The 25,144-nt window shown below is 41.3% G+C and overlaps 6 protein-coding genes across 6 annotated transcripts; 4 read left to right on the top strand and 2 right to left on the bottom strand.

Moving 5' to 3' along the window:
* Positions 1–4,332: 4,332 nt before the first annotated feature.
* F4817DRAFT_327895 (terpenoid synthase) lies at positions 4,333–6,096 on the bottom strand. Its single transcript, XM_049302095.1, has 8 exons — positions 5,881–6,096; positions 5,687–5,813; positions 5,580–5,598; positions 5,357–5,524; positions 5,051–5,303; positions 4,962–4,995; positions 4,688–4,905; positions 4,333–4,624 (listed from the first exon to the last, which is right to left on the bottom strand). The coding sequence occupies exons 1-8, from the start codon at positions 6,027–6,029 to the stop codon at positions 4,543–4,545; spliced, it is 1,050 nt and encodes a 349-aa protein (XP_049162225.1). The 5' UTR covers positions 6,030–6,096; the 3' UTR covers positions 4,333–4,542.
* Positions 6,097–8,447: 2,351 nt separating this feature from the next.
* F4817DRAFT_262309 (uncharacterized protein) lies at positions 8,448–10,496 on the top strand. The gene is made up of 2 exons (XM_049299317.1): positions 8,448–9,201; positions 9,263–10,496. The coding sequence occupies exons 1-2, from the start codon at positions 8,570–8,572 to the stop codon at positions 10,077–10,079; spliced, it is 1,449 nt and encodes a 482-aa protein (XP_049162224.1). The 5' UTR covers positions 8,448–8,569; the 3' UTR covers positions 10,080–10,496.
* Positions 10,497–12,247: 1,751 nt separating this feature from the next.
* On the top strand, positions 12,248–14,445 carry F4817DRAFT_262271 (MFS general substrate transporter). The gene is made up of 5 exons (XM_049299316.1): positions 12,248–12,931; positions 13,006–13,317; positions 13,389–13,688; positions 13,739–14,121; positions 14,180–14,445. The coding sequence occupies exons 1-5, from the start codon at positions 12,621–12,623 to the stop codon at positions 14,323–14,325; spliced, it is 1,452 nt and encodes a 483-aa protein (XP_049162223.1). The 5' UTR covers positions 12,248–12,620; the 3' UTR covers positions 14,326–14,445.
* A 220-nt stretch (positions 14,446–14,665) lies between these two features.
* F4817DRAFT_262131 (uncharacterized protein) lies at positions 14,666–16,465 on the top strand. Its single transcript, XM_049299315.1, has one exon. The coding sequence runs from the start codon at positions 15,239–15,241 to the stop codon at positions 16,439–16,441; it is 1,203 nt and encodes a 400-aa protein (XP_049162222.1). The 5' UTR covers positions 14,666–15,238; the 3' UTR covers positions 16,442–16,465.
* A 1,800-nt stretch (positions 16,466–18,265) lies between these two features.
* Positions 18,266–22,661, top strand: F4817DRAFT_262116 (uncharacterized protein). Its single transcript, XM_049299314.1, has 6 exons — positions 18,266–18,984; positions 19,079–19,348; positions 19,410–20,393; positions 20,453–21,554; positions 21,609–21,810; positions 21,865–22,661. Exons 1-6 carry the CDS (start codon positions 18,516–18,518, stop codon positions 22,384–22,386), a joined length of 3,549 nt encoding a protein of 1,182 aa, XP_049162221.1. The 5' UTR covers positions 18,266–18,515; the 3' UTR covers positions 22,387–22,661.
* On the bottom strand, positions 22,662–24,732 carry F4817DRAFT_262099 (Mdm33 family-domain-containing protein). Its single transcript, XM_049299313.1, has one exon. It carries the CDS (start codon positions 24,314–24,316, stop codon positions 22,937–22,939), a length of 1,380 nt encoding a protein of 459 aa, XP_049162220.1. The 5' UTR covers positions 24,317–24,732; the 3' UTR covers positions 22,662–22,936.
* Positions 24,733–25,144: the final 412 nt, after the last annotated feature.

The following is a 25,144-nucleotide window of genomic DNA, read 5'->3' as shown; positions in this document are numbered from 1 at the left end:
AATTTAATTATTAACTTTAACGATTTTAAATTAAATAAAATAATGGCGGAGTAAATTAATATATATTATGCGAAAAGTTTTACGTATTATTTTAAGTATTATAATAATAAATGCGACGAAAATATATGGGATTATTTTAAATGACTTTAAATTTAAATCTCGTAAAAACGGGTTACGCCCGTTTACGCCATATAACGCATGGCTTATGTAATTATATTTATAAATTACAGGTAAAACGTTTTATAAATTTAAGTTTAAAGTTATTTTAAACCTATAAAAAACATTTGGCATAAAATTATTAATAAAAATAAAAAATAACGTTTTTAATAATTTAATAAATTATAATAACGTACGAAAAAGTTTTTTTTTTAATGATTTAATGTTATTATTAATTTTTTTTTATTTTTTTAACTTTTTTTTATATTTGTACGACGTTACGTTATTATATATTAAACTTTAACGTTAAAAAAAATATTTAATAAAAAAATGGTAAAAAATTAATATAATTAATAATATAATTAATAAATTAATTAACAATATAATATTACGTATAAAATATCTTTTATTTTAATTTTAATTTAATAATATTATTATTTAAACTTTTTAACTTTTTTTTTATATATTTGTATAATTTTATTTTTTTAAATACCATGTTTTAACGCGTGTTATAACGCGTGTTACGACCGATGCGTTACGATTAATGCGTTACGACCGATGCGTTACGACCGATATAACCGATGTTACGGTTAATGTTATAATTAATTTTAACTTAAAATACGTATGTTTAATTGATAAATTTAATAATAAAGTTAATAAAAACGCGTTAACATTATAATGATTATAATAATGATTTTAATGATTTTTTATGTTATAAATTTAATTTTTAAAAAAACGGGTTTTAATAAAGTTTTAAATTAAAAATTCGATATTATTTTAAAAAATTATTTTAAAGTTATAATTAATTAAAAAAATAATGTAATTAAAAAAGTTTAACTTTTTAAATTAATTCGAATTTTTAATTTAAAATTATTTAAAATAAATATAAAATGATTTTAAAAGTTTTTTTACGGAATAATAAATAAAATATTTTTAAAAAGTATATTTTTTACTTTAAAAATTAATAATAAATTATTTTTTATATTACGGAATATATTTTAACGAAAAAATTACTTTTAAAAAATTAAAAATAATAATTAACGTTAAAAAATTCCCGAAATTTTTATTTAATAAAAATATATTTTTATTTAATAAAAATATATTTTTATTAAAATATTATTTTAATAGTTTTATTTTAATAATTAATTTATATTACGTTAATAATTTTAATAAAATTATTACGGTAACGATATAATTTAAATGGTAAATATTTATTTGTTTAAAAATAATATTTAAATTATTTTAAATGTAAACGATATAATTAAATAAAATAAATATAAAATAATTAATAATATTAAAGCCGATTTTATACGTATAACCGATTTTATAAATAATTTTATTAAAGTTTAATAAATTTAATATATAACCGATAAAATTATAAAATATTATTAATTGTATTAAAATATATTATAACGATAATAAATATAAATATAAAAATAAAAAATATAATTTAACGGATGGTATATTAAATAAAAAAATTAAAATCGTTAAAAATTTTTATTATAAAATTAAAATTAATTAATTATATCGAATTTATTATTATATACGATTATTTTTAATTAACTTTAATTAATAATTTTTACGATTTAATAAAATGACTTTATTTTTAATTAAACGATTTAATTAAAAATAATTTTATTTTTAATTAAATAACTTTTATTTTAACTTTTTTAATTAATTTTAATTAATTTTTTATTTTAAATAACTTTAAACCCGAAATTTTTAAAACGGGTTACGTTTGTTTACGCCACGTAACGCGTGGTTTATGTATTTATATTTATAAATTACAGGTAAAACATTTAAAAATTTTTGGTTTAAAGTTATACGATATTATAAAAGTTTTTAACGTTTTTATTAATAATAAAAAAATCAAATATTACATTTATAATGATTTAATATATTATAATAACGTATAAAATAACTTTAATTTTAATAATTTAAAATTAATAATATATTTAATTTATTTTTTTAATTTTTTTATATATTTATATAATATTATATTTTTATATATTAAGTTTTAACGTTTAAAAATTTTTAACGTTTTAATTATTTAAATTTTATGTAAAATATTTAAATATAATAATTTAATATTTTATAATTATATATAAAATTTTTTTTTTTTAACAATTTAAAGTTAATAATATTATTTTTTAAGTTTTTTAACCTTTTTTACATATTTATACAGTTTTATATATTAAGTTTTAACGTTTGTTACGGTTATTATTATAACCGGTATTACGGTTAACGCGTTAAATTAACGCGTTATAACCGTTATTATAACCATTTTTAATATTTTAAAAAACTTAAAACGCGTAAATTTAATTAATAAATTTAATAATAAAATTAATACGATTATATAATTAATTAAACTTATTATAAAAACGCGTTAATATTATTATTTTTAATAATATTATTAATGTTATTATTAATATTATTGTTTTAAAACGTTAAATGTATAATTTTAATGTACGGGGTTTTAAACTTATTTTAAACCATAAATTTAATGTTATTTTAAAAGGTTATTTTAAGTTTTAATTGGTTAAAAAATGGTGTGATTAAAAAAGGTATAATTTTATAAATGATATTAAATTTATGGTTTAAATTTATTAAAATAATTAATTTTAATTAATTTAATAAAATTTTACCACGAAAAATTATATTAAATAAAAAAATTTAACGAAATTTAATTAAATAAAAGGTTTAATATAAAATTAAATTAAACGAAAAAATTTAATAAAATTTAATTAAATAAAAAATTTAATTATATATTTAACCGTTTTTTAATTTAATTTAATTTAATTTGTTTAAATTTATTATTATAATAAATTAAAATTTGTTAATAATTATGTTATTATATAAAAAAAACGGATTAAAAAAAAAAATTTTTTATTAATGTTAAATTAATTAAATTATATGTAATTACGTTATATATAAAAAAAAAAAAAAAAAAAAAAAAGTTATTAATGATAAAATATTATTACGTAAGGATAGTCACGTGGCAATACGTGATTATTTTTTACATAAAAAGCAAATTTTTTTAAATAACATTTATATACATAATTTATAATTTTTACAATAATAATTATCGCGATAATTTTATTTCGTATTATGTTTTGTTTTTTTTTAAATGTACACCACTTGTACTTTACACACCGACATATATATTTTATCGTATTTTTATACGTTAATTTAATTAAGTTATAATATATTAAAATTTATATAATAAAATGTAAAAACCATTTTAAACGTTTTTAAATTCGTTTTATTATATTTATTTAAAACTTACTTTGTTTTGTTTTTTATTTACGTAAATTTAAACTAAATTAATAAAATTATAATCTTTATTTTTGTTAATTTACTTAAGTACTTAAGTAATCTTGTTGTTTATCATAATGACTGATGATCTAGTTTAAACTTTGATAATGTTTTTTTAAAATAAATTTTTCTCGAATACATTCAAATACAGGCCCATGTTTAACTATTATATTCGATCCCGTACTAGTCAACCCACTCTCACCGAACTATCGGTTCTCTGACCCTGATACGAAGAAGTTTAATTTTCTAAGGTATGAGATGGATGATGTGCAAATGCTACATATATATCTCATAAAGTGTTACAGTAGGGTGGAAAATCTACCTACGTAGGGACCAGTAGTTGATTGGAAGATAGGCAGATATCTACCCCCGCAATAAAGGATATTTCACTATAAACATTTAAAGGCCCTTGATAAAGCTTTATCCACGCCAAGGTACTCTTTGAACGATAAATACAATTAAATGCGACGATACGTACAAGGTATTTATTAGTAGCCGTGAGACGGCAGGTAGGCTGTGGTCAAGGGACTCAGGCCTCACCATATATCAGTAAAATCACCACAGCACACTTGCTGTGTCAGTATCACCTGTATTTCGTGTCAAGGTATAAGTGAGTTAGGGGTGGATTCAGGGGTAAATCTACTAGGATTGGGTACATAAGAGGCGCGCAGCACCCTCGAAAAAGGATAAAAGGGCAGGCGTCAATAGTTCTATCTATCTATCCCGATATTTACTCTATGTATGACGTTCATCAAGGGTACTATATCTGATATTCGGGTGTTGATATCTTGTAAGTGTAGTAATAGTAATCGATTAATCAAGTAGAAGAGTAAGTTCTCACTAACTACTATTAAAAGAGTGCATGCATAGGGCTAGTTGATAACTCTATAGTTGTCCTTAACAATGGGGGGCTCGTTGCAATCTCCGGGGTTTAACGCAAGTATGGTGTTCACCAATTTAGATACCTTGCAGAACGTCCCTCAATACAGGTCCTTGACTTATTGGAATTTATCGTAGTAGGCATCAACAAAGTAAGGGCGTGAGTAACCTTGTGCCCAAACGAAGACATTTTCAAGATGAAAGATGTATTATTCTTGACTGGTGGATATCATTGCTCTCCTCCTCTGAATCAAAATATCGGCATGTCTTGAAGCTAGCGGATGGTTTAGTAGATTTTCATCATTATTGTCTTATTTCCGGTTTATAGCAAACTTACCTCCAGTGCAAATTTCCAAGGGCAATGTTACGGCAAAGCTCAACAAAAAGGAGCACCTCCCTATCTACATTTTCGCCATAGGAAGGCAGTTCGGCAAGCGTAGTGTACCAACGTTTACAACGGTCGCTAATCATGGCACCGATTTTGTCGATAGACTGTTGGACAGACATACCCTGCTTCTCGAGGAGCGGGATCAAATTATGGTCAACACCTAACTCCTAAGGGAAGAATTAGCTTATCTAAATCAGTGCTTTGCTCTAGTTGGGTCACGTACTAGATCTCTCCGATATGACAGAATGTCGTTAGTCCTTGGTCTTTTCGTTAGCAGCCGTACAGTTTATCCTAAGGTCATTTTACACTTACATAAACGTGATCTCCGCCGATAATCGAATAATTTCTTGCAGAGAGCGGTTAGAGAAAATGCTTTCTGGAAGCTCAATTCCTTGGCTATATTGTGCGAGGGGGATAATAGGGTAGACCCCAATAGTCCCCCTACGGACCTCTAGATATGTCTGCACATCGCGGCTTAGGAGCTCTTCCTTGGCTGCTTGTTGGACTTGTGCTACTATTTGATCGAAGTATTCTTTGTGTTGCTCCTTGTAACGTTGCTGTAATTCTGCTTTTCGATTAATCGCAAGCCTAGGTTAAATCGATCTGCCCAAGACACACCTGGAGTTGCCCTTTGCTTCAGCCATAACCAGCAAACCTGGAAGACGTATCTGATTGGGTTTTCCCATGGATCTATTAGTTGCGCATTTTCGTCCATGATAGCCATGTTCTCGTTTATCTCTTCCTGCGCTGCAACGGGATCATCCTTCAAGTGACCTTCATCGAACTCTACAGCAAAGGGGCTATTAGCAAGCCATAGGGCAGGATCAATTATTTCGCATACGATCATCAAATACGAATACCTATGTATCGTTCATCAGTATACCTTACTCCCATAAGAAACATGTTTTAGATGTAAGACGCTGTAGGGATAGGTAAAAGGGGACCAACCCAGTGGCACCAATCAAGCATCACCCGTAACGATTCTGCGTCAGCATCTGGCGCCCATAAAGAACAAAGATAGCATAAGTCTGCTCTTTTGTTCTTGGCGCTTGTTTTCTCGTCCATTTTCATAATCCTTAAAGAACATTAGTTATAACGCTGTCAATTCTGCCGTCTCTGTGTGTTCAGACAGAAACAGTTACCTTGCAATCCATTCATCACCTTCGGCTTTGACCTTGGAATAGTTTGGGTTAACTACTGGTTTGGGGGCCATTATAGAAGAAAATAAATCTGGAATTTTAACAGAGCGTCTCCCCTCATGCTGCTCGTCTGGCTTGGATGAACCTGCCATTGGTGACAGTTAAAAATTGCTTTGCTATGTTAAGCTAGAACAATCTGACTTCGCAAGGAGGGGTTTGAGGTGGAGTTTACAAGATGGTGCTAGGAATTATGGTGAATAGGTGGGAGGGATTACCTTCTTATATAGACTTGCTGTCTAGCGGCTACCATATAGGATAACCCGATTGTCTCCTGACAATTTATTACTTTATTCCAGTTCAGCCGAACCGCAATGGGACGGTGTCTACGGCTAGGACAGGCCTCACACCCACGAAGGCTCGATACAGAACGGCTTAGAGCGAACCATCGGCGCCTTATCAGGCAATCCCCGAACGCCAATGTTGCACCGAATACGAGCTCACTTGGAGGAGCCCACGGGAACGGCTGGAACATCATCATGTGTGCCTTTTAAGGTTAGATTTGCAGGATATCGGGAAACAAATATTATAGATACAGTGTATATTAGTCTTTAGATAGCTCTGCACGCCGCATACCCCTAGGGAGATTTGCGAGGGCTGGTCCTTCCCCCTCTCCCCGGCGTTAAATATACCAATCAACCAACCAACTTTATTCCAGTTTCTAGGTTGACTAAAACTAAGTACTCAAGACGCTTGGAATTATCGAAAGGGTAGCGTTCCAGCTCAGCTAAGGAATGGGTTCCAACTCTATATGGTTAGAAGATTTAAGTAAGTGCCTATGCATGAGAGATAATTGTGGGTGTTTTGCATACTGTTTTGAAGCCTGTAACCCGTGATCAAGTCGGAACTACTACAGGTCACCAGAATCTTCTAAGAGCTTTGCACTTTGCCATACAAATGGAATAGTACGATGTCATACGGACAGTAATGCCAAGAGACTGTTGGACACAAGAGATAGCCAACAGGGCGGTTAGGATAACCACTTTAGAATTTATTGGAGGAAAAACATCATAAGACAGGTATGCAGGTATATGTAGGCAAAGCCAATACATAATTGAAGACTAGGTTAGATTTTGAAATACGTACCTTAGATTGTTTACAAATAGGTCGGGATCTTCCTCTCTAAAGAGATGAGAACCATGGACCTTAAGACCCTAGAAAATTATTAGTTATCCTGAATACACGTTCCAAGCCCTTTTACAGCCCTTGTTACATACGATGCTTATTAACTGTTTTAAGTAACATTTTCATTAAATAGCATTAAAGATCTTAGCGACCTGTATAAAGATAGACATAAAGCCATTAATACCTATATGCTAAAATATAAAAACAGTCAACCGTAGAAGTAATTAATATGCTAATATAGGTAGAGAATATGTCCTCAAGTGTATTCACAAATCAAGACTATGTAAAGACTTAAGATATGCCATCTCAAAAATAGTATAAAAGTTTTAGCCAATTAAATTTAAACGAACAATGTACCGTGTTTCCCTAACACTTGAAAACATATTATTAGGCGTTAAATAGTTCGGTTTTAAAGCCAACCGCCGATATAATCGAGGAATTTCCTACCTATACTTAAGCCGCTTTTACGCCTCAGGGGTAAGTAGGTAGTTAATTTGCCAAATAAAGACATTGCGGCTTAATTATATTTTATATTTTAAGCATTAGCAATTTGGTATGTGTATCGTACCGCGATACCACCCGCTTCTAACGACACGAGTAATCAATGATAGTCTTATACGCCATATGGCGTTAAAGATTCTTCAGTTAGAATTTAAAGTATAACTAATACGAACTACTATTTCCTTATTAATTTAATACATACGCCACTGGAGAGAGCACTTATGTAAATGGCTTAAGTAAGTAGTTTCATTTACATACTTACCTGTCAAGTTACAACTGAGTCGAGGTATTATCAAAACTCACCAACTCCAGGACCAGTCTGTCCACCTACCTAACCTAGGTACCTAAGTACCTAACCTAAGTTAACCACCTATTTAATAGGATTGCCTACCTCATATAATTCACAAAGAAAACAAAACAAATAATGTTCAGTTCGTCCCGCTTCTCATACCTTGGAATTGTTCCTTTATACAAAGCACCGCTTCTTATTCGAGGAGTCTATCTAACTGCCCCGCCTTTATTTATGGCTGTCAAATCTAATATATACAGGCCCTCCCCCCGTTTCATAGGTGGATCCTTGGAATCCGGCGCAGCACGTGCCATCGGAGGCCTGACGATACATAGACGGGGCATATGGGGTCGAGTACATTGACGATGTACTGTAAGCAAGCAGAAGCAGTCATTAATTCGTCTATCGTCTTGGTCTTGGCAAAGAACAACGCAGCAGCGCGCCAAGTGGATGAATTTATGAATTGGCCAGGCCATAAGCTATGGGGTAATAAAAAATCTATTCATATTTCCTTATTGTTTCACTGCGCTGGGGCTGATGCATTGAAATCATAAGCGCCAAACATTTAACTATTTGCTTTCTGTCTTTTTTTCTCTATTTACCTAACTTTCTTTCTCAGCTGCTTCAGATTTATTTGTTACTTTCTTCTTTTCTTTTCCCCTCATATTCCCCGCTAGTTTTCTCTATGGTACCAAAACAGAAGTAGTTTGAAGCTTTGTGATGACGGCAAACGGTGAGGGTGTTATTGGGGATCGCGAAAAGGTTACACGACGCTCTCAAACCAACAAGCAAGCATCGGCACTTCCTCAGACTCGACAAGAGACCATGGGTAACCCAGAGGGTGGGATCCGCGGCCTTGTACGCATCAAGTCGGCAGGAGAATCAGGACGAAGAGGCGTACATCCTCTCCAATTCTTGGCCATCATTTGGCGATCTACTAGTTGGATATCGAGGGCTGTGAACATCCTCTGGCCTTTTGTACCCGCTGCAATTGCTCTCCATTTCGCGGTTCATGAGGGCTATGATATACTCAAGTTCAGTTTGGCGTACATCGCCATGGTTCCATGCGCAAATCTCATCGGATTCGCTGGCCAGGAGCTAGCTAGGAAGATGCCGCATATGCTTGGTGTTCTCGTCGAGACCACCATTGGATCCATCGTCGAGATTATCTTATTCATGGTTCTGCTTCGTAAAAACCAGTACTACGTTATTCAAGCTGCCATTCTCGGATCTATTTTAGCTAATATGCTACTGTGCTTGGGATTGTGTTTCTTTACTGCTGGTTTACGACGAGAAGAGGCCACATTCCACGGTGCTGTCAGCGAAGTTGGCTCGAACCTCCTACTTATTGCGTACGCCTGTGCCCTAATTCTAGTCATACTCTACATTTTATAGAATGCTAACGCCTCCCAGCGGTCTTGGCCTAGCGATCCCTACAGTTTTCCAACGCTCGATCACGAGTACGGGCTACAACCTTACCACAGAAGAGATTGATGCTAGGATACTCAGTATCTCACACATCATTGCAATCCTTCTCCTTATCGCATATGCCGTCTTCCTCTTCTTCCAGATGCATACCCACCACGGTATTTACGACGCTGTATTCGAGCATGACGAGGAACGAGATGCCGATGGTCACAAGGACCGGGCGAAAGCCAAGTTAACATTTACGGAGTGTGTCTTGGCACTAGCCATTTCGGTAGCCCTTGTGACGTTAATTGCCATTGCATTAGTCGATCAGATTACGCCCATTGTGGAACAGGGTCACGTTTCCGATCCCTTCATGGGCTTGATTTTGGTTCCTCTGGTCGAAAAAGCTGCCGAACATTTAACGGCCATCGACGAGGCCTGGGATAATCAGATCAACTTTGCCCTTACACATTGTATTGGCGCTACCATCCAAACCGCCATGCTAAATGCCCCATTGGTTATTATTGTCGGATGGGGTTATGGCTACCCGATGGACCTCAACTTTGAAATATTCGATATTGTCATGTTGATCCTCGCTATTATCACTGTTGGAAACTTCCTAAGGGACCAGAAGAGCGACTATCTAGAGGGCTTCTTATGTATTATTGTCTATGTCGCCATCGCCGTGGCCGCCTTTTACTTCCCGAACCCCCACGAGATCGCGGGCCACGGAGAGAGTAGTGAAGGGGGAAGCGAAGCAGCCGGTGAGGTAGCTGGTGAGGCCGCCGCTCACGTAGCAAGGTACCTAGGACTCTCATAGTCGGGTTCATAGGATGTTGTAGTATGCATTTACCAAGATTGGCGTTGGATTACATCGGTTAAAACTATCGCATCTCCATGGTTAAACCCGTGGATTCAGGAGTTCCCTCGTTACTATGGAGTCAAGTGCTTTCCAGGTTCGACGATCGATACGAATTCTTTTTAGCCTTATGAGGTAGCTATTCATTATCTTTATCCTAAAATTTGGTTGGAGAATTTTGAATATGTACTAGTGAGGGCCTGGGTTAGAGGAATTCCCGTATCTGAACGAGAGATTGTGTTGTGAGTGTACAAAGATTAGGTAGCGGGATAATAAAATAGGAATCGAAGAAAGTCGTTATCAGTAAAACATTGGTCATAAGAGGTATGCACGAACGATTAAGAATATTTACCGATCTCGACTGTTCTATCAAATGGAAACTAACTCAGCTTCCCCGGATCAATTATAAAAGTAGGCGGAAACGTAACCGGTAGGGATAACGCATCCACTAACGAACCGTTCCTCATGTAAGTGAGGTACGCTGCGACGTCAGCTAGCCAATACCTTTTCTTAAGCCAATACCTTTTCTTAGAGGCAAGATATAAGTTACACTGAAGGGAACCACAACCCATACAAGCATGTTGTCAGCCAACATTCTCCCCTCCGTCAATGGATTCAAAGCTGTAAGTTTGCTACATCCCGGCTAATTGTACAACACTCTCGTCCAATCATGGCCAACAATTTGAACTAGAACCGACGCTTTTAGCAATGGGCGAGTTTGGAGTACGTAATCGCTTCTGAGCCTTCAACGTTATACCAATGTTGGTTGAGCTTATTCCAACTACCTTACCCCATACTCATCTATATGCGTACAATAATCGAAGTTTTACATGGTTATTTTATATACATTTCATATACATTTTATTACCTGTGTATACGTATTATGCCATTAGAGATAACAACATAGGATGTCGTTATAGGTATTATGTATCGCACAGTATATGAATCTATCGCTTAAGAATTTGTATACGACGTAATTGTATAAGCTGAAACCTTGCATATTGATCTTTACGAAAACACCTAACTAAGGTATATAATGTTGAGGGATCTGCTCTAAAAATAATTCAACATCCGGCATTGTCATTCCTATCTCACAGTACTAAAGCCAGCCAGCTATAAAAACGTCCCAGAAAGTGGTTACCTAGCTTAATTGCTACATGTATCAGCATCAATAAAAGAAATTATATAGATTATTCCTCAAGAAATTACTGAATATATGAACAGATATTAGAAATGCCATTGAATCCTCTCTAATGGCTACACATGAAATCATACATGACATGAGGCGAACCCAGACTTCTATCATTCGAATACTTCTATGTCAAAACGGGGGCTTTTTCTTAAAGAAAAATATGCATATAGGTAGATACATACCTACCTACTCATGTAAACTTAATATTAGCCCAATGAAGATAGGTTATAGTAGTGCTAGAGCTAAGCCCGTGTGTTAAGATAGCAATCCTGTGAGGAACTAGGATCTTTATAAGTAGGTATCTATATGAATGCTTATTACTTCCAATTAGAGGCTAATGGCCCTCCTTATACCTAGACCGATCCACTGACTGTCTTGTATATGCGATCTCATCATGATCTCCTGATAGATGGGGAGAGCTTAGGTAGTACTTGATATTGAGCTGAAAATACTATAAGCACTCTACGTGCATGGTTTAAGCATCTTGTCTTTCAATTCGATTCTATCTTCATTGTAATGGTCATGTATGTTTATGATATCTTCCATGCCATCACGGGGTCTTAGATGGTAGAGTGATTCAAAAGACAACTATGGATATTGAATTCCCGAGCTATAATCGAAGAGATAGTTAGGTCTGATCTCAGGCAGTTTTGACATAGGCTAGTACTTCAATAATTTAAGTATCCCCACGAAAAATTTCCGTAGAGTAATACGAAATATTGTACCAGGCGCTGGGCTAAAGACTCAGTGGCTTGGTAATGGAAAAGAACTCGGAGTTAAGTACCCAATGTTACTGGTGTACCACCCAAGAACTTATCATGTTATGAATGTTAGCATAGATAGATATTATCCATGGGCGTTCTTTAAGTGACTGCCTTGCAATGAGGATATTTTTCACCTAGTCTAGCAATTCTGTGTGGTATCATCAAGCTGGCGTGACCGACCCATCCGAGCTACGGAAATAAGGCCTAAAAAAACCTGCTGGCTTTGTTAATGTGGACGTTATTCGACGCCTCAACCCGAATCCCGAGCCGACACCCCTACATAATCTAGCAGTGTGGAGGGCGACCCATTCTAATGATAAGCATATGGGATATCTGATTGGGTCCAAGTCGTCAATTATCTCGATGTGGTATCATTCAGGTCCTAGTAGAATTTGTAGGTTGCTGACATCCGCTCCTGAGTGTGCCGATGCTAGTGGATATGTACGTACGTAATATAGCGCATAGCTCTCAACTTCCAGCTGGTAGCCAAAATCTCTTCATGAATTCGTCAGATGAAGCGATCCTCACGTAGCTATCGCAAAGAGAATGGAAGAGAAGGCCGAGAAACCGACTACACATGCCCCTGACTCGGACGCAGATGCGGCGCTCTCTGCCCTTCAGAAAGTCGAGTTTAGTAGCGCATCTCACCCCATTCACTGGAGTTCAATAAAGAAATGGCCCATCATCGCCGTCTACTGCTTGCTTCAAGTATTCGTTACCCTCTCGACCACGACCTACGTCAGCGCCGAGTTTCTCGTCCAGGAGAAGTATGGCGGGTCTACTCAAGTAGTAGCTCTTGGTCAGAGCATGTTCATCGTAGGGACAGCTGTCGGGCCAGTATTTTTAGGTCCTCTATCGTATGTGTGCCCTTAATATTGCTGCGATTAAAAGAGACCGGCCCCTTTTATGAAAGCTAAATGGTATTTTCTAGTGATATCGGAGGACGAAAATGGATTTATGTGGTGTCCATCGGCGTCTATGCGATCCTGAACATCGGCACGGCATTGGCGCGCAACTTACCGATGCTGATCATCTTTCAATTCCTCTGCGGAGTTGCCGGGAGCACGGCTCTCTCCAACGTAGCTGGCACTATTGCTGATCTCTTTGGCAATTTGGATGGAGCTGGCCAGCCCATGGCGCTGTTCGTGATGTCGGCAAATTATGGTCCAAGCATAGGCTCTCCTATTGGAGAACTAATTACTGAGAACGAGCACCTAGGGCTGCCGTGGATATTCTGGATCAAGTGAGTCCGCGCTTGGCAACTTGCTCCATGATGGGCGAGCTTTAGGGACACTTAGTTCTGACCTCAGATAGCGTCATCATCGCTGGTGGTTTTACCATCATCATGTGCTTCATTCCAGAAACACTACCGCGGGTCGTTATTAGTAAAGCGGCCAAGGCACACAAATCGTCGGATCCAACTGAGCTCGTTGTTATGGAAGAACGTATTGACGTCCTTCGGGAAATGCGGTTTGTCACCTCGATGGCGTTTCGCATTATGCTGACGGAGCCCATCGTCACTTTCTTGGGCATCTACAATGGATTTGCTTATGGGCTGCTCTACTTATATCTAGATGGAGTATTTGATGTCTTCGTAGTTAATAACGGGCTATCGTAAGTATCTCCCATCTTCGCTAGAAGGATATCGACTCTAACTGGACCAGGTATATGTCAGCTGATTTGACATATCTTAATTTCGTCGTCAGCGTAACTATCATGTTCGCGTTTGTGCCAGTTCAGACCTGGTTTTACAAGCGCGACCGTATGAGGAACGGTGGTATCGGTCGCCCAGAAGCGAGATTCTTGACTTCGCTCTTATTCGTCTGGGGCTTCCCGATATCCCTCCTATGGTTCGCTTTTACCTGTGACGGAAGCGTGTCGTTTTGGTCGCCCGTAATAGCAGGTGGTCTGCTGGGCTTCTGTGACCCGTTACTGTGGCTCAGTATGCTTAATTATATCGCTGATTCATATACCAATGTTGCTGCGTCGGCGATAGCTGCATTTTTGATACCATCTTTTCTGATTGCGGCTGCCTGTTGCCATATAGGTGAGTGTTTTCAACGCAAAGCGTTTTTCCGAGTCGACTCTAACATGTGGAAATGTAGGTATCGTCATGTTTCATGATATGGGTGCTAAGTGGGCGATGGCGACGTTAGGTTTCATCTCATTTGGCCTTGTAGCATTGGTCTATGTCTTATACTTTTTCGGTGCGAGAATTCGAGCTTGGTCGAAGTTGGCTAGGAAACACTGAGGATAGAGCATATATGTCACGGTTAGGGAGGGTTTGGTAGTCTATGCAAGACTAATATAAATTTTTGGTGTGTATGAGATTAAACCGACTTGTGAATCCATGCAGTTGAATTTACCTAGGGGATTGGTTCCTTTTCATATGAATAATTCTTTATATTGCATATCTATCTTCTAGATGCTTGGACGATGTTTTAATTTCTTGCGATTTTGTTCCTTTTGGTGCAAAGTCGTTCTAGTTGCATGCATTAGCTTCTAATGTTCACCTTCCCCTAGTAGATTAGGGCCGATCTAGAATTGGTTCTCGGCTAGCTGCGCCGCAACTTAAAACCCGAACTAGACCTCATTGTCGGATTTTAAGAGCTGCCTAGATCACAATTTCGATGCTACTTGATTATTAGCGAGTCACTGTCTTGATCATGAGATGTTCTTTACGATATGTAAAGGTAGCCTATTTGTCTAAATGTTGTCTAGAATTGGTACGTAGAGAAAAAAAAAAAGGCAACACCAAACTACCTCTAGTGATAACTGGTAATTATAGGAACATGCAACTATATAAATAGTATAGTGGCGACGTTGATATAGTAGGTAGACATGTAACATGCCTACGCTAATGGCAAATCGCGCTGACTCTTTAAAAGATGACCAGGGCTGAAAAGCTTGGCTCTCGTTTATTTTCAAATGAAAGGCGGCAAGATTCCCCCTTCGATTTATCTCTTTATTCCCCGTCAGCCTATTCTCGTGCTGGAGTTCTCATCCAGCTCGTCGTCGTTCGTTACATTATTGGAAATATTTCCATCCAATCGTTCTTATTTATTATACCTAATTTTTAATCATTGCGCATTTACTTTTATTCTTGCTTTTAAACTTCGAGTTAATATAAATAGTTACTTATATTGTGACTAATTACTACCAAGATGACTTCGAACGAGAATCCACAGCCGACAATTGAGACGAGAGATGAGAATGAAGTTTCGTCCGTGAGCAGCCCGGCTTCAGCAATCCACGAGAACGCTCCGGCTCCGGCAACGAGGGACCAGCTTGGAGAACCTGTTAACGGGGGCGCACCACCGATGCCAGCTAGGCCAGCAGGAAATCCAACTGCTCAACCACGATCGCCTGCACGTCAGCAGCCACTCCCACAACCGTATCCTCAATATCCGTCACCTTATGGGCCATATGCCTACCAGCCCCAGCCGTACCCGTGTGCGCAGCCTGTTCGAGTCCTTCCTCCTTATTCAAAGTCCTGGACAGCCAGCAAACTCGTTCTCACAGTCTTCTCGATTATCTTCGCTATCGTAATCCTGGCCTTATCATGCGCCTTCCTTGATGATGATGGTGGTGCCGAAGGCATGGCACTGTATGCCCTTCCCATCACCATCGCTGCCATTCTATGGAACGGCGCTGAGTTGATCACCTTTGGTATTCGCTCACGGAAGGACGTTAAACGAGGGATCCACCCAGGGGCACACGTCGCCCTGCACCTCTGCTTCTGGCTCGTCTGCGTATTCGCCGTTTTTATTACGGTTTCGATTTCCCTCTCCGTACAGGATATGATCAGAGATTGCACCGAGGAGGAAATCGAGCGCTATTCGAATTATAGTTATAGTTACTGTCGCCGCCATGATATCGAACTGTACAGGAACGGCACGTATCTGCCCATGATCCAAGCCGTACTTGCTTTCTTCTGCTTGGCAACCATCGATCACTTCATTCTTTTCGTCGTGGCATGCATCGATACGCACAAACGGAATATGATGAGGCCCGCAGGCGTTGTTCTACCACCTATGTTATCGGCAGGAGGCATGTACTATCCACCTCCGCCACCACCGGGTACTACTCCTTACTATCCGTATCCGATGGCGATGCAGTCGTTATCGCAACCACCACAACAGTCGCAAACGGGACAAGTGCAATTTGGTCCAGCTCCCAACGGGACTGGTGTCGTAGCACCAACCGCCCCTCAAGCCAACCCGGTCGGACAGAATTACCAAAGCCTCGCCGGGTTTTACGCACCGGCACCACCGCAGCCTTCTTATTTGCCAGCTCAGCCCGCAACAGACTCGAATAACGAAAAGGCCGTGCCCTCTACTTCGGCTATACCTGGCCAAGCATCATGATGTAAGAGCGCCAACAAGGCAGTTTCTGTTTTGAGCATTTCATAATGTCCTAATACCCTGCGCTTGGTTGTATGAGATCAAATGAGATAAGACGTGTTTGTATAGCTGTGAGCAGTTTTGGCTCGTCAGTCGTCATGTTAATACTATTGATACCCCGGATTGCGTTGTATGTGAGGTCTGAATCTGAAGAACTTGTTACGTTAGTTTACAGCCTTGGGCATTAAGGATCATCATTTATTTAAAGCTTGCGCCATGTCAACTCAATGTGTCCATGGCATCGAATGAAATGGCGTGTCACGTGTGAAATCTTGACTTGCTTCGATAAACTCGCGAATCGCATAATAACCGCAGCATCATCTCTGATCGTGGCAAGTTGATAGGTACGTGAGGTGGGGTTAAGGTTCTCTTCTCGTTTGTAGTGCTTGTGATATCTAGGGGATATTGTTTCTTCCCCGCCCTGTATCAACTTTTTGACTTGACAGGTCACTCCTTGAAAGCGGCTCCCTAAATCGCTGGTATGTATATTTTGCGTTACGGCACCTCCGGGGACGCGCAACCCATTTGCTTAGCTGACAAATGGATGGGGTTTTGTTGTTTTCGTGATGCCCAATGGTTACACCGGTAGGGCAAGATCAATATCAAATATTGACATAGTTCTATGTATGCGAGCCGCGACTGTTGACCCGCATCTCCACACATGTACACATGTGGCGATCTTTACCTATTTTATATCGTGTTGCAGATTCTGACCGTAGATTCAAATGCAAGCCGTGCGGTGGTGATATGTAGATAATAGTTGCTATGCTACCAGGCATGCAGATGCGAATAGATAGGTACCTAGGTAAGTAAGGTATATAGTTACCTATACCTATGGGTTAATATAAAAAGTCTCAACTTCCTACTCAAATGGAACGTGGGCTGTTTTAAAGTCGATTGATCTCACCTCGCCTGATATTGCTTTGCTTTCCCCGGACGCCTGTTCTATTCTAACCTACCTAAGTTTAGGCATTTCCCTCTTCGATCTATTTATTTGCTGTTCTATTTGAATCCTCCGAGTTGCCAATGATCCTCAATAGGCGACAAACAACTTGGAGATTGATTCTTGTTATGGTGGCCGGCTTTGGGTAGGCCAAATAGCTCACTTGTCTGTGTTTTTGGTTACCTGGTAAACCGATGACACGCAGGCGGCTAACACCGACATAGTAAAATCAACAAGTACCGACTTCGCACTTTATATGTATGTGTAGGAGGTAGGTATGCATTACGCTTCCTTTTCAGGGTTTCCGGTGGCACTCGTCTTCCCCGTCCTTATCTATTTTTTTTTTTTTAATCTTTTATAAATTGTCCACTTCTTCGAGACTTGACGGAAAGTTACGACATTCCATTCCTATAAACCCCCGACTCAAATAATAATAATACGAGACCTGGGTAATACTAGAAAAAAAAGGTGCCCGTCGGGTTATCAACTGATAACAGTAACAACCTTGAATTCTTGAATTATTTAAGTGCACAGCAATCCTCCATAAATCCATAAATCCAATAAATCCACAGTGGAGCTCAACACAGACCACCATAGACTTGCGCCTGCCGCATGCGAGACACAAAACCCCGCCATTAACACAAGGCAAACTTGTACATACATACCTACCTCCTACCTAAGGTAGCCGTACTTGACACTGACGACATCGCACTACCCAATTTTCTTAATCTTTTAATCTTTTGCTCCTTACCCGCTCTTTGACAACACGCCAACACGCCAACCCGGCAACTACACTTGCTTCAATCCAAATATTAACTGGCTTCTGTTATAAGGCTAACGCTAGCGCTGCGGGTAGTGTGTGCCCTGGGCCTGCCGATTGCAGCCAGTACAGGTAGTATAAGGCAGTATAGGCATAGGCATAGGCGATACTGAGTTGTGAGATAGCTTTTCTCCAGCTTTATCTCGGGCCGCCCGCATTTCTGCCTCTCAACCTCTCAACCTCTCCTCCACTCACACAACAACAAGTCTTGGTATATACCCTTCTACATACCTACCTGGTCCCGCGCGTGACGACGCGCAACCCAGCTGCCCACCATGAACGACGAAGAGGCCATGGCAAATATTTACAAAAAGATCGAGCGCGAGAAAGCTCTGATCAATGCTGCTAATTCTATGCGACAGCAGACCAACAATGACGATGTTAGGTCTCGTCTCGATAGCCAGATGCGAGAGGGCCGTCGGAACCTCCAATTTTTCGAAGAGAAGCTTCGAGATTTACAGATGAAGCGTCTGGGACAAGGTATGGATAGCATGAGCATCGGTTCAAGCTCTACCGCAGCCGGCTCGTTGCGTCCTAGTAGTCTCGATATGCGTGATGGCGAAGGACCACCACCGCCTCCGCCTAAAGATGCCGGCGCGTGGTCGGGCGATCAGGGCTCCTATGGTTCTCTACCTTATAGCCAGATCGGCGGCCATGGAGATATCATGCCGCCGCGGCATCCATACGCCCCCCCAGGGCCAACTTCGACGGTTCCGAAACTGAGGCCAAACTTTACCAAGTTAGGTTTGTCACCCCTCCTTTTCTCACTTTTGTTACTGCGGGCTCTACCATGGCCCTTATAATAAAACTTGCATAACTAATTCTTATTTGTCTTTAGATCTTATTAAATACGATACCCCTTATCTCGGTCCTCGAATCCAACTCATGCTCTCTCAAATCCAGTTTAAGCTCAACGTCGAGGAGCAATATCTCAAGGGTGTAGAAAAAATGGTTCAACTCTACGGCATGGAAGGTGATCGCAAAAGCAAAGCTGACGCCGCAGCGAGGAGGGTTGAGAGTAAACAGAAGATTCATCTATTGAAGCAGGCACTCAAGAGATACGAAGAACTTCATATAGATGATTTGGATTCCGCCGACTCCCCTGATGGTTCGCTGCCCGCTCCGCAGTTTTTGTGTTATATTTCTACGCTAACAAGCCTATCTCGCAGATGATAGTATCAATATGCCCAATCTACGCAAGCCATTAACTGGGCAGCTTTCCATTCGAATTGTCCAGGTAAGAGATGTGGATCATGCTAGTACCGGGCGGTTTTCGCGAGGGCCAGAAACCTTCATCGCTATTAAGGTCGAGGACAACGTCGTCGCACGAACAAAGGTCTCACGCACCGATCGATGGGAAGCCGAATATCACAATATCGAGGTGGATAAGGCGAACGAGATCGAACTTACAGTTTATGACAAGCCAGGTGAACATGCATTACCTATTGCCATGCTATGGGTGCGGATATCAGATATCGTGGAAGAGATGCGAAAAAAGAGAATCGAGGCCGAGGTCAGCAACTCCGGTTGGGTATCTGCCGATAGGATGGGAGGAGGCCCTGGAGTGCCCCCGCCTCAGTTCCCAATGGATCCGCAACAGCCACCGCAAGCTGCTGCCGGACCTACATCCCCTGGATTAGCTGGTCCGGGTCAGCAGCAGTTTGGGCCGCAAGCGGTGCCACAAGTTACCTCTCAACCGATCGATGCGTGGTTTAATCTAGAGCCTACAGGTTCTATTCACCTATCGCTCAACTTCATAAAACAAAGTAAAGACCGCAGAGCTGTGGACCTTGGCCTTGGGCGAAAGGGTGCTATTCGTCAACGCAAAGAAGAGGTACACGAGATGTACGGACACAAGTTCGTGCAACATCAATTCTACAACATTATGCGTTGTGCACTTTGCGGCGATTTTCTCAAATACTCTGCGGGTATGCAGTGCGAGGACTGCAAATATACCTGTCATACGAAATGTTATTCGAGCGTGGTTACAAAGTGTATTAGTAAAAGCAACGCCGAAACAGATCCAGACGAGGAGAAAATCAATCACCGTATTCCCCATAGGTTCGCGCCATTTTCGAATGTTACCGCTAATTGGTGTTGTCACTGTGGTTATATACTACCTTTTGGAAAGAAGAATTGCAGAAAGTGTACCGGTACGATCGATACCTACTCCTCCCCCTTAGTTGCTTGAATATGGCTAATACTTCTATAGAGTGCGCGCTTACGGCTCATGCCCACTGCGTGCATCTTGTACCGGACTTCTGCGGTATGAGTATGGCTGTTGCTAATCAGATCCTCGAAGGCATCAGATCACAAAAACAGAGGCAACAAAAAACGACTTCGTTGACTGATAAGACCCTTAGACAGGGCAAGTCTAGCCCTACCAGCCCATCGTCAGGTCCCATGTCACCCTATAGCACTCATGGTGTACCATCTTACCAGCCTAGTGTCGCTTCTCAAGAGGCGACCGATGCTGCTAAAGCTATGTATACTAGTCAGGCTTCACCGACGAGACCCATTTATCCTGATCGTACTTCATCCGGCTCGAGTGCTGCCGCAGCTGCCGCTACAGCTGCTATGAGCGGTACTATAGCTTCTCCATCAGGTCGCCCAGGACAGGCCTCAGACTACTCCTCTGGTAGGACTGGTAGTAGTTATGGCGGGACCGTAGATACTCAAGAAGATCCGTACGCGGCTGGTCAGCCCTATAATGTGCCTTCGCAGCCGAAGTATAACCCAGCGGCGTATGCAAATATTGCCAACTATCCTCCAAGCCAGCCACAGATACCGCAACAACAGCAACACCCGGCCCAACAACCGCAATCTCCACCACCTCAAATACAGCAACAGCAGATGTATCCCCCTGTTGCACCGGTTTCAAAACCGCAACCAGTCCAGGAAACCCCTTCGCTAACATCGAGTACTACATTGCCGCCCCCTTCAAGGAAGCCTTTGCCCTCCGCAACTGACCCAGGAACTGGTCAGCGTATTGGATTGGACCACTTTAACTTCCTTGCAGTCCTCGGTAAAGGTAACTTTGGTAAGGTTATGCTGGCAGAAACGAAGAAATCACGACGGCTTTATGCTATCAAAGTTCTAAAGAAGGAATTTATCATTGAAAACGACGAGGTCGAAAGTATCCGATCCGAGAAAAGGGTGTTCCTGATTGCGAATAGGGAACGCCATCCGTTTTTGACCAACTTACATGCTTGTTTCCAAACCGAAACGAGGGTGTACTTTGTCATGGAGTACATTAGCGGTGGTGACCTGATGCTTCATATCCAGCGTGGACAATTTGGCACCAAACGTGCACAGTAGGTTCCAATGTTTATAATCCCTTTGAGCATGTTTGCTGACCTTCTCTGTAGGTTTTACGCATCTGAAGTTTGCTTAGCACTTAAGTATTTCCACGAGAACGGCGTCATTTATCGTGATCTCAAGCTTGACAACATCCTGCTTACGCTAGATGGTCACATCAAGATTGCGGATTACGGTCTGTGCAAGGAGGACATGTGGTATGGCTCTACGACTAGTACTTTCTGCGGTACACCCGAGTTCATGGCTCCCGAAGTACGTGTGCCCTTTACTTTACATGCCTCTATACTGTCTCTAACGTCATGATAGATACTACTGGATAAGAAATACGGTAGAGCGGTGGACTGGTGGGCTTTTGGTGTGTTAATTTACCAGATGCTCTTACAACAATCACCTTTCCGGGGTGAAGACGAGGACGAGATCTACGACGCGATTCTTGCGGATGAGCCGCTTTATCCTATCCACATGCCCAGGGAATCGGTCTCGATCCTACAGAAACTTCTCACGAGAGACCCCGACCAACGATTAGGAAGCGGGCCAACTGATGCTCAGGAGGTCATGAGTCAGCCCTTTTTCAGAAACATCGTATGGGATGATATTTATCATAAGAGGGTAGCCCCTCCTTTCATGCCCACGATCAAGAACGCAACGGATACCAGCAATTTCGATTCAGAATTTACTAGCGTTACACCGGTTTTGACGCCGGTGCAGTCAGGTAAGGATAATTGCGTCTACCCCCAAAATACCGGTCATACTGATAAAGTTATAGTGCTTTCGCAAGCTATGCAAGAAGAGTTCCGCGGATTCTCATACACGGCGGATTTTGACTAGGCGCCAAGACTGGAAGTTAAGGACTCGTCGAGAGGGTATGGTAACAGGAGCAGCAGTAGTGGTAAATCCCAGAAATGAACGGAGGATTCAATCGTTTTGCTATGTCCTAGGATCCGTGGTATACGACGGCGAGGTGATCTGCTTGGTTCGAGGCGCATTTATCAAAAAAAGAAATATTGCACGGTCGATATCACTGTAGGCCACGGCGTACTTACTACTCGTGCCACGGATACATAGGCGTTACGTGAAATGCCATTCGCTGGGCGAATATTCAAAAAAAAAAAGGTCGATTACTGTTGGGCGCGATTTAGAATTCTCAGTCGAGGAGCGGCAAGCAGATGCTATCGCACAGTCTACCCCGACATATAGTAGCTTGCCCCCATTAATTAGACCGGCAGATAATGCAAACGTCATCCTTCTTTTTTTCGAATTTATATACAAGGTGAATGTACATGGTGTGCTGATAGGGGCGGTCTTTGGGGGGTATCGTATTGTACAGCTGTGGGTGTTGAAGTTAGAGTACATACCCTTTTTGACACTTTGCTCTAGTCTAGGATCTTCGGATAAATATAATAGCAGCTATAGTACCAATAGCTGCGGCACCGGCGGCGGCGCCCTCGAGCGCTATTATAGAAACGTCTCGCATCTTAAGGGCGACTTTCTTATCACTTGATAAGTCGGCATACGCGGCTTTCCACCACTCCGGATTCGAGAGTGACTCTCGCCACGACGTGATCGGCGGCCCTATTATGATACCGTCGGCTGGTTCTTCCGGTTTTAACTCCGCCGTAACTGGTTCAGCGTCGACTACCTCGGCTGCAGCTGTGGTCTCAACGGCAGCGGCGGCAGCTTCCTTTTCTATCCTCCTCCTCTCCTTCTCGGCCCCCCTCAAAGCCCTTTCGAGCCGACGCTCCTCTTCTAAAGCCTCGCGGACCTTCTCCTCAAAGCCCTTGACGAGCCTCCTGCGGCGCCAGGGCTCGGCACCGAACTGGAAAATGAGGAACATGAGGACGTTGACGCCCATGAGGCCCCAAGTACCCCAGGTGCTCATGCGGCGGATTTTGTCACTCCATATTTGCTCCTCGTGGTAGCGGCTCAGAATACCAGCACTCAGCTCACGGCCCAGACGCTCGGCTTCGCGTTCTGCTTCCTCGAGCTCGGCAGCTCGTGCTGCCACCGCCGCGTCCAGCTCGTAATCCTGTCGGTACAAGGCCGTAAAGCGCTCGAAGTCCGTCGGCGACCACATCTTCTGTCGCGCCAGCAGCGTCGTGACTTCTCGCTGCGTCGCGGACCGCGAGGCCACCGATGACTTGTAGGCGCTGCGCGCAGCGTGTAGCCGAGCCTGTGCCGCCGCAAGCTCCGATTCCAGAGCGCTGATTTGGGACTTTAGCGTCTCGATCCCAGAGTATCCCGTCAGGTCATTAATCCGCTGGGACGCGGCGAAGAGCGTCGTCTGCGCCCGGTCCATGAACGTGCTGAGAGAACGGTTGAGAGCGGAGCGCCGCGAATTCTGGGCTGAGGGGAGCTCGGGGTTCCTCGTGGGGTGACTTTCCGGGGGAGGAGGTGGCGGCGGTTGCTGTGGCGGGGGTGTCGGTGTCGGTGTCGGTGTCGGTTCGGGCTCCGGTTGTGGAGGTGGAGGTGGTACGATGAAGGGCGGGGAGAAGGGGAATATAGGCTCATTTTCGGTAGGCTTTTTATCACTTTCATTATTCCTAGGAGGGTTCGGCGGATTCGAGTTGGAGGAAGAAGACGAGGACGAGGAGAACCGAAGCTGGCGGCTTAAAAAAAGGACGGAGCTATGCCGGCAGGTCGGACATGCCGAGGATGGGCGGCTCGAGACGAGCTTCCTCGTGGACTGAGGTGCCAATTGATCGAGAAGAAGCCGGTAGCTAGACCCGAAAATGGGCTTCAAGGCCCTCGAAGTCGACATCAAGGCAAGCTAGAGGATGGGTCGGGCTACCCTTCCTCTTTGCTGCGATTGAATTGGCGTGTGATCAATCTATGGTAAAAGTACCTAAGGTAGGGGACGGGACGGGACAGGGCAGGACAGAATATGACGCTGTGTAGTCCGGCCGAGAAAAGAAGTTGAAATAATACCGGGAATTACCCGACCACCGCCTAGGTTACTCCCTATCGCCCACCGCCTTACCGGGACCACAGTTAGGCAATGGCTGGTAGCTACGACCTGAAGTACATAAGGGGCAGCCAGCTATAGTGCATATACGTAGGTACCTAGTACCTATAATATACACTAAAGCATAAGGTACATGTACCTAGCTTCGCCAAGATCGCTAATAAGCCTCAGTGGGGGCCCTTTCCCTTTTGGCAGAAAAGCATATGTAGCCGATCGACAAATTTGATGGAGGGGCAAGAAGGTGGCAGACAGAAAGAGCCCCGCGGATCGCTCTTGCTTGTTGCATGTGTTTGGAGTCGGTGTTGGTATTGGCGTAGACCTGGGGAAACTTTATTTCGCTCGTCCTTTTCCTTTTATTTTCTTATTTAACCAGTGAACATCTACACATTCGGAACTCGGCCATCCTTTTCACGAGTTTGCTAGACGTGAGGTAGCGCAGCACGCAAAGGACCCTCCATTTACCGTGTGACGTCATTCATTTTTCTGAGATATCAGACCAAAGTCCCTCATATACAAGATAGAGAGAGTATAAGAGACAACCATCAAGTGGATACATATTAGAGGCAATACAACCAACAATATCTAGACTACTTGGTTCAAAATCATATCGAATAATAGACAGAC

This window comes from Daldinia loculata (assembly GCF_022478755.1).
Source record: "Daldinia loculata strain CBS 113971 unplaced genomic scaffold F4817scaffold_7, whole genome shotgun sequence".
NCBI classification, from domain to species: Eukaryota; Fungi; Ascomycota; class Sordariomycetes; order Xylariales; family Hypoxylaceae; genus Daldinia; species Daldinia loculata.
This window is presented reverse-complemented; position numbering and strand designations above follow the sequence as displayed.

Excerpts from the sequence above, each read along its gene's own strand:
- F4817DRAFT_327895 (XM_049302095.1), bottom strand. The coding sequence starts at position 6,029 with ATGGCAGGTTCATCCAAGCCAGACGAGCAGCATGAGGGGAGACGCTCT. Across the intron at positions 5,814-5,880 it reads GGTGATGAATGGATTGCAAG|GATTATGAAAATGGACGAGA; the intron begins GTAACTGTTTCT and ends ATGTTCTTTAAG. Across the intron at positions 4,625-4,687 it reads CTTGGAAATTTGCACTGGAG|CTTCAAGACATGCCGATATT; the intron begins GTAAGTTTGCTA and ends ACCATCCGCTAG.
- F4817DRAFT_262309 (XM_049299317.1), top strand. The coding sequence starts at position 8,570 with ATGACGGCAAACGGTGAGGGTGTTATTGGGGATCGCGAAAAGGTTACA. Across the intron at positions 9,202-9,262 it reads TCGAACCTCCTACTTATTGC|CGGTCTTGGCCTAGCGATCC; the intron begins GTACGCCTGTGC and ends AACGCCTCCCAG.
- F4817DRAFT_262271 (XM_049299316.1), top strand. The coding sequence starts at position 12,621 with ATGGAAGAGAAGGCCGAGAAACCGACTACACATGCCCCTGACTCGGAC. Across the intron at positions 12,932-13,005 it reads GTATTTTTAGGTCCTCTATC|TGATATCGGAGGACGAAAAT; the intron begins GTATGTGTGCCC and ends GGTATTTTCTAG. Across the intron at positions 14,122-14,179 it reads GGCTGCCTGTTGCCATATAG|GTATCGTCATGTTTCATGAT; the intron begins GTGAGTGTTTTC and ends GTGGAAATGTAG.
- F4817DRAFT_262131 (XM_049299315.1), top strand. The coding sequence starts at position 15,239 with ATGACTTCGAACGAGAATCCACAGCCGACAATTGAGACGAGAGATGAG.
- F4817DRAFT_262116 (XM_049299314.1), top strand. The coding sequence starts at position 18,516 with ATGAACGACGAAGAGGCCATGGCAAATATTTACAAAAAGATCGAGCGC. Across the intron at positions 18,985-19,078 it reads GCCAAACTTTACCAAGTTAG|ATCTTATTAAATACGATACC; the intron begins GTTTGTCACCCC and ends ATTTGTCTTTAG. Across the intron at positions 20,394-20,452 it reads GAATTGCAGAAAGTGTACCG|AGTGCGCGCTTACGGCTCAT; the intron begins GTACGATCGATA and ends ATACTTCTATAG.
- F4817DRAFT_262099 (XM_049299313.1), bottom strand. The coding sequence starts at position 24,316 with ATGTCGACTTCGAGGGCCTTGAAGCCCATTTTCGGGTCTAGCTACCGG.